This window comes from Nannospalax galili, unplaced genomic scaffold (genome assembly GCF_000622305.1).
Source record: "Nannospalax galili isolate Female #2095 unplaced genomic scaffold, S.galili_v1.0 scaffold559, whole genome shotgun sequence".
In the NCBI taxonomy this organism is placed as follows: domain Eukaryota; kingdom Metazoa; phylum Chordata; class Mammalia; order Rodentia; family Spalacidae; genus Nannospalax; species Nannospalax galili.
Window position 1 is genome coordinate 3,262,386 of NW_008343479.1, and position 8,627 is coordinate 3,271,012.

At 37.3% G+C, this 8,627-nt stretch overlaps 1 protein-coding gene across 1 annotated transcript in view; it reads right to left on the reverse strand.

Annotated features, from left to right (window-relative positions):
- Positions 1–232: 232 nt before the first annotated feature.
- The window catches only part of Tmem207 (transmembrane protein 207), a 27,300-nt gene continuing 18,905 nt past the window's right edge, over positions 233–8,627 (reverse strand). The window contains exon 5 of the mRNA XM_008839700.1: positions 233–369. Within this exon, the coding sequence (XP_008837922.1) occupies positions 233–369 (137 nt within the window). The remainder of the gene's footprint in view (positions 370–8,627) is intronic.

The window sequence follows — 8,627 nt, forward strand, 5'->3', positions numbered from 1 at the left end:
GTTGTCAAGGCTGAAAACACAGCAAAACAGTGCTGGTTCATTATTAAAGCATCCCCACAACTGAAATTATTTCCCTATACCCGTTCTTTTGTCTATGTTTTTACTTGTTCGGGCTTTATAATAGATCTTTATAGTAGATGTCCAGGAATATCTACTAAATGAAAGAATTGTTCCTAAACTTGATATTCTGGAGTTACAAATATTTCTAATAAATTCCATTGATGATCCAGGTCTAAAATTGGCTTGTTCTTAAAATTTCTTCATATGGAGGTGGAGGACCTAATGCACCAAAACATGGAGCTGGGTACTGTTCGGGGTTTTGACTTGGAAGGTGAATTCTGGTTGCTGGACTCCCGCTTTCCAGGGCAGCTGCCCCTGTACCTGGGAAAAAAATAGATGCAAACCTGTCATTTTTCTAGGCAATGTAGATTGAAGTTCATGAATGACTTGCTGAAATCTGGTGTTTCTTAGATTACTAGAGCAAGAGAAAATTATTTATACCCTTGAGGAAAAAAAATTACAATTGTCTTCTCCACAGGGATAGCCTAGTCACTATAACAAGACGATTCCTTAGAACAAACTGACTATACTGTTACTCACAAACCATCTGAAAGACTTTATGTTTTAGCAACTGAAACTGAAGAGAAGTATTGTCTTTTAGGGCTCACAAGGAGGATTCCTCTAAACACTAATGTTGTTTAGTTAATGATCCTGTCATGGGAAACTCGTGTCTCACTAGGAACATTAAACTATCACTAAATTCCACTGTGTTATATTTATGTTCTTAATCTTCAGCAAATGCAAATAGTTAAATGTTTCCTTGTAATAACTAATAAGCATGCTGAGATAAGTGGTGACATTTGCACTTAAAATATAATGAAGAGAAGACATTCTAAATTAAAACCAAACTTTCAAATCAATTTTGTGCTAGATGATATACAATGCAACCATTAAATAAACATTTCTTTTACAAGCTGGTATCCTTGAATTCCAATGGCTTTGGAAATCAGTATTTCTTTGAAAGACCATTTTTGAGTTGTGGAAAAGAATCAATAGTAACATTTTATAACCCTTTCTTTTTGTACACATACATTTTTTTAACCTGGGTCTTTACTAATTCTGAATGGTTTTGATTTCTTCTTTCCTAAACAGTAGTAACAACCATAAATTCATCTTTAAGAAAGACTATAGATCCATGAACTAAATCCAGCTCTTGACTTTTTTATACATTAGCTTTAATCAAAACACAAACATTGCCATTCATTTACATATTGATTATGTCTGCTTTTGAACTATAAGAACAGGGGCCATTAATCCCCACAGAATGGTAGAGACTGCAAAGCCAAAATCTTTTTCTACTTGTCCTTTGACAAGAAGACGCTTGCTTATCTTCCTTAAAGGATCCAAATTTGGTAGCATTGTGTGGATTCCAAAGAACATGCCACAGTACTGAAAGAATTCTGAGTATTTGTTTATTAGACATTGGCTCAAGGCTGAAATCCATAGGTGGATTACTCAAAATGATTATTTTGTATGTGTTTTAAGATAACTTAGAATCATGTTTTTATTCATTTGTCTTCTTTCTTATCTTGCTGGTCCTAAGAGCAAAACACAATATTTCAATTACTAATATAACATGAGAAAGATAAAACTGTATTAAGTATGCTTCACCTCGCCATTCAGTATTTTTTTCAGACTGTTATTTACTTAAATAATTCATCTTTAATGTTATTATATAATACTTACCTCACCTTCCTCTTCTGCAACAAAAGGATAATGAAAGTATCTATTTCTTTTTTAAAATATTTTATTTAGAGACTGCCAGAGAATGCCAAGTTCTGGCCTCCTTCTGGCCACTCTCTGACAGAGGGGCTGAGAATGCCTGAGAGCCCCTAGATCCTGCCCCCACGTGGTGCTATCAAAATACCTGAAAGCAAATCCTAAATCCATCAAGGAGTCCAGCCTTGGCAGACAAAATAAAAATGAGGAGGAACCCAGTAGAATGATGCTTTAGGAAGCCCTTGTCAAGAAATTCCAATGGACTCTCATATGAACATTTGAAAATTGCCCTGTTCTGACTTTTTTCTAGTTCCCTGTCTAGAATTTGTAATGCTAATTACTCTTGCCTTTACTTCTCCTTCACATCTCCTATTCATGATTCAAAGACTTTCTTTTCCTCCTCAAGATAAGAGTTATGAAATTTGGGAGTCTTTTAGATAGACCCACTGAGGGGGTACCCCAATGCCTCGCCCTGCATACCTGTTCAGCATGGAAGAAGCAATAGCAGTCTGTATCCCTATTCTCTATTGGCAATTTGGGTAACCTCTTCAGAAGATGGTGTGATAAGAATAGGAGGTAGGAATTTGCTAGGCAGTTAGGGTAAAAAGACCCTAAAGAAAAGTAGCCAGTTTCTTGGCTAAAACTCACAATGTCCTTGGGCCTCTTGGCAACCTGCTCTCTTCCAAAGGCCAAAAATGTTGAAAATATTTGGGAGCTTTTATCTAATCCTTTAAAAATTTTAGGGTTACCTCTTCAGATGGGGGAATGTAAGAGTAGCCAAAAGCCCCATAAAAAAAATAGATAAATCAAAGAAGAAGAAAGAGTACATGAAGTTATCAGAAACTCACAATGTCCTTGGGCCTCTTGGCAACCTGCTCTCTTCCAAAGGCCAAAAATGTTGAAAATATTTGGGAGCTTTTATCTAATCCTTTAAAAATTTTAGGGTTACCTCTTCAGATGGGGGAATGTAAGAGTAGCCAAAAGCCCCATAAAAAAAATAGATAAATCAAAGAAGAAGAAAGAGTACATGAAGTTATCAGAAAAAAGTGATAAATTTTAGGGTTACCTCTTCAGATGGGGGAATGTAAGAGTAGCCAAAAACCCCATAAAAAAATAGATAAATCAAAGAAGAAGAAAGAGTACATGAAGTTATCAGAAAAAAGTGATGGGGAGATATGGGAGGAGTTAGAGGGAGGGTGTGGGCATGGATTTGATTAAAACACCTTATATGTATGTATGAAATTCTCAATAAAATATTTATTTTAAAATATTTTATTTATTTATTTGTATTTTATGTATATAAGTGCATTGCCTGCATGTATGTAAGTGCACTTGTGTCATGTAATGCCTGCAGTGGTCATAAGACAGCATTAGATCATCTGGAACTGGAGTTACAGATGGTTGTTAGCCGCCATGTGGTTGCTGGGATTAGAACCTGGGTCCTCTGCAAGAACAACCCATGCTCTTAACCTCTGAGCCAACTCTCCAGACCCCCCTTCTTTCTTTAAAAAAATATTTTATTTATTGAAAGTGTCTATTTCTACAAAAGCAAGGCTAATAGTGTGGAGATGTAGTGAGGAACTTGACTAGCATGTGGGAGGCCCTTGGTTCATTTCCCAACGCTGAAGGAAAAACAAAGGAGAGCTAAATGCATGGAGAGTGTTTAACATGAGCCTGTAAGACAGCAGAGTTACTATTATTAGAATGTATAAACCAGGACTGTGCTATGTTAGGAATCTATACAACTGTAAAAATTGATATCCATTATATTCTAATGGAGAACAATGACCTGATCATCATCAGTATTAGCTATAACAAAAATCAATAAACACAAAATATAGTAAAAAAAAAAAGGTGGTGTTCAGAAGCTTAGACTGACATTGTCTAAGATTGGAGTACTGAATTAGAGTTAAAGTTGGTCAAAATTTCTTTTCCTTAGTGATTCTTTCCATTCAAAATACTTGCAATGAACAGTGGCTATTTTCCTGGTAAATTTCCCTTGATGTAGTCAGTACAAAGTCTAATAATTTAGTCTTCTGCCTAGAAATAGTTGGCCAATAGGTCTGACACATTTGATTTTGCTTATTTATTTTTATTTTATGTATATGAATACTTGTCTGCACCTTGTGTGTGCCCATGTGCATGCAGTGCCCTCAGAGGCCAGAAGAGGTCATAAGATCCAATGGAACTAGAGTTACAGGTGGTTATGAGGCACCATGTGGGTGCTTTGTAAGAGCAGCCCGTACTCTCGCACACTGAACCTACTCTCCTGCCCCACTATTTTTAATGTTAGTTTTATTTCTCCTGTTGAATGCATTAAAATTGTGCTTGAAGGGATAGACTCTTGACTATGGCTCTTTGTGGTATGAAACTTTTACTATATCCTTGCTATAAATTTAGTGGTTGTTCTATGCTTGATATGGAACCACAGACATTCTATTGATATACATAATTAAGCTAAGGATCTTGGAAAATTTGGAAATTAAAGAGAAATCAATTTCCAATTTTTTCAGAGCACAATTATATACAATTTCATGTGGTTGGAAGTAGGTTGAACAGGGTTTATTTGTTTATTATTTAATTAATTAATTAATTAATTAATTAATTATAGGACATATGTGGAGGTCAGAGGATAACTCTTGAGAGTTGGGTCTCTCCTTCCACCATATAAGTCCGAGGGGTCCAATGCAGGTTGTTAGGCTTGGTAGCAAGTGACTTTACTGACTGAGTCATCTCCCCAGCACTATTTTTATCTTTTCGAAAGTTAGGAACCAAAGAAAACTCAGTTTAAAATGATTGTAAAAAGCTTATAGTTTTGTCAGAAAATTATTCTTTAAAGCATCCATTTATTACTCAATTTTGTAAAATCAACACGTTTACTATTGAATTATTATAACCAGAGTTAAGATTTCCTACTGTATTAGTTTCTTTTCTGTTGCTGCACTAAAACAACATGACTAAGGGAACTTCCAAAAAAAGAGCTTTCCCGGCATGATGGAGCATGCCTTTAGTCCCAGCACTCAGAAGGCAGAGGCAGGTGGATCTCTGAATTCGAGGCCAGCCTGGTCTACAGAGTGAGTTCCAGGCCAGTTGGGGCTACAGGGAGACTATCTCAAAAAGACAAAAAAAAAGGTAAGAGTTTATTTGTCTTACAGTTCAAAAGGGGCAAGAGCCTATTACAGCAAGGAGGCATGATGGCAGGAGATGGCTGGAGCAGAAAGCCCAGTGATCACTTCCAGCAAGCATAGGAAACTAATGGACACAGTTTCAACAGAAATGATTTAACTTGAGGCTGGATAGATGGCTCAGTGGTTAAGAACACTGGCTGTTCTTTCAGAAGACCCGGGTTCGAATCCCAGTACCCACATGGCAGCTAACAACTGTCTGTAACGCCAGTTCTAGGGGATCTGATGGCCTCTTCTGTCCTCTGCAGGCATTGCACAACATGGGTGCACTTCCATGCATTCAGGCATAACACTCATACACATAAAATAAAAATAATAAAATATTTTTTAAAAAAGAAATGATTTAACATCCTCTTTTTTTTCTACCTCTTTCCTTTCCTACTCTACATTGAGTCTTACTATGTAGCTCCTTGAACTCACTGTATACTCCAGGTGCCTGCTTCTACCTCCAGAGTACTCAGATTATAGGTGTGCACTACCATGCCTTGTCATACTTCCCTTCTCTATCACTCTGTTGTCATAAAGAGGAATGACTAAAATGCCTGAATTTGAGTCACAGTTCTACCATACCCTAACTATGTGGCTTCACCTGTGAATGTCTTTATTTCTGCATCTTCAGGGTATTAAGTATGATAGTAAACCTACCAGAGAGCTGAATGAAGAATAAATGAGTTTTTAGGTATCAAAGAAAAGACTCAGGGTAAATGCTGAACCATCTGCTATTTTCAGGTCCTTCCATGACAGAGTGTGAATGAAGCACTTCCTTTCACCTGCCCCAAAATGCACAGGGTATTTACATGCATAATATAAACCACACAGAGAAGATCTTGAACAGATCCTACATTAAAATAATCCTGAGAGACCTGGAGGGACAAAGAAGTGGCGTGTGCAAAGCCTTGATTCTTGTTCCTCTCCCCCCTACCTTTCTTTCCCTTCCCCTTCAAGATCGTTCACATTTAATCAGTGCTGGAAAACTCATAATTATTTTATTCTGAAATAGAAAAAACAGAAAATTATCTGTAAAGTTTCAGAATAAATGGAGTCAGGGAGGTTGCATGATTTGAGGGCAGCATATCTAAGCCTTCAGCCCTGAGAAGTTAAGGCAGTGAGCATGCCCCTGAGGAGTGTTTCAGCAAGCCTCCCCTGCTGTTGCCTCAGAGAAGTCAGGGGACTTTGTCAGGGACAAGAGGACAGCTCAGTGCACAGCCTATTTGGAATGAAGGCAGGAAGAATGTGATATAGATTTTGTACTAATTTGATATTTTCCATTAAGGTGTGGAACAAACAGCACTCGGGTTGAAGCCTCTGCTCCATTTTAAAGAGTACTAGATTGCATATCTACATCCAGTCCTACCTATCCTCCACTCACCTCTCAGACCGCCAAACTTATTTCTCTTATTATCATGAAAGGCTTTCTTCCTTATTAATATGGACGATTACTCAACTTTTCAGCACCATAACCTTATTTTCCATGGAATCTTAACTTTACCTACCCCTACTTTAAGTGAATAAAATTTTACTGTGTTTAACACATTTTAAAGGTCACTTTGTGTTGCTTTTCAAATATACATTGAAAAGTAATCTAATAAACTGAAATCTTTTGTTTTGAAATCGCCATAATGTCTATTTCACTCTTCTATAGTTCTTGACTTTATATAATAGAGTGTAATTATCACAACTGAGAGATTTGGGACATGTGTGGCTCTGTGAAAATATTAACAGTTCCTCTCTTCTTTGCCTTCATTAATAAAACTTACATAGACTCACATCTTGTGGCTAACTGTGTGTTCTCACTGTGTAAGTCCATATTTGATAGGAGGGAAGTGGAATAGGGGGTAGCTAGTAGCAAATGATCTATGTTTTTATAAGAAAGAATTATTCAGTGAATCCTTTCCTGTAGTTCCAATGCATTCATTACTTTCTCCTTTCTCTGATCCTGGGTATGGTGCCTTATATTAAGGTCTTTGATCTAGTTGGGGTTGAGTTTTGAAAGCCAGAGATTTATGTACTCTTACACAGTTTGACCAGCACCATCTGTTGAACATTCTGTCTTTTCTCCAGTGTGTATTTGTGGCTTGTTTATCAAAAATCAGGTGACTGTAAATGTATGGATTTGTATATGGGTTAGGAATTTGAGACTAGACAGACCAGAGGCTATAGGAGATAACTTAATACAGCTATTCTACTAAATTGATATAGTATTAAACTGATTTCTAATGATTTATTGTTATACTGGTAGATTAAGGCTTCTCTCAACTGGAAATGATCATCCTGAGTAAGGCAACCCAGACCAAGAAAGACAAATGTCACATGTTCTTTCTCATAGATGGATGCTAGCTTGAAATCCTAGACAGGCATGTTTCCATTTGAAAATCCAAATAAGTCAAGAAGCTAATGAATGGCCATGGGTTTGGGAGGGATGCTCCCGGGAGGAGAGTAGACACAGTGATATAAAGGGGGAAAGGGGAATAATAGAGTGGGAAGGGTTAAAGAGGGTGAGGAAGGACTATGGGGAGGGGTAACTAACACTAAATGCCTTTATGAAAAGCCATAAGGAAACCTACTACTATAGAAATTACTTAAAGCATATTCATATAAATTATAAAAAGAGATTAAAAAGGAATTGCCTTATGACATGGTGGCATTGCCCCTATCTGATACCATAGGCTTGTAAAGTAAAAGCCCAATGAAAGGAATTGAGTTGCTTTTATGAAGCTATTGACTAGGCATCTCGTAGACCCTCTGGCCATTGCCCCTGTTCTTGATTACTCATGAGAACTTCACAGTAAAACCCTATTGCTGAAGATAGTAAGAACTATAGAACAAACAAGAAGAAATCAACCTGACTTCAAAGCCTCATCTCTACTGTCTAGCTTTCAAAGTGTTGGGAAGTACTATGCAAACTACCTGAAGAGAAAATTTAGCATGAACTTTACTCAGCTGTAAATCCTGTGAACTACAACAACATCTGGCCTGGTGAGATATGCCAATCACTGTAATAGTGGCATAAGAATTACAAGAGCAATTGACTACCTTTTCATTGGATTAAGGTCCACTTTATAAGATGGAGCCCATGCCTGACATTGATATCAGGCTTAGGAATCTGAGATTAGACAGCCCAGAGGCCATAGGAGATAGCCTAATACAGCTATTCTACTAAAGTGATATAGTATTAAACTGATTTCTAATGACTTGTTATACTAGTAGATTAAGGCTTCTCTCAACTCTCACCAGAGGAGCATCCTTATGTAGCAGATGGTGATTAACACAGAAAACTACACTGGTCAATGTGTAGAGAATAAGGAAAGTTAGACTTTGTATTCTTGAATACGGATATCATTTATATCAAACTTCTGCCTCCTCAGGATCAGGGATCATTGTAGAAGAGGGGTTAGAATGAGTGTAAGAGCCAGAGGAGGTAGATGATCACAAGGGAACAGACTTTTACAAAACAAATGGGACAAAATCCCAGCATAGACATGGGGAGGTGAGTAAGAAACACCAACCCTACCTGAGGAACTATTGGCAAGTTATGACTATTGGGAAGGGAAGAACCAGTCTCATTTAGGAGTGAGACTCTTAGTAGGTTGACCAGGCTCCAGTGGATGAACCCACACTGAAGAACACTTGGGGATCATAAAACTGACTCTGTAGGCATATATA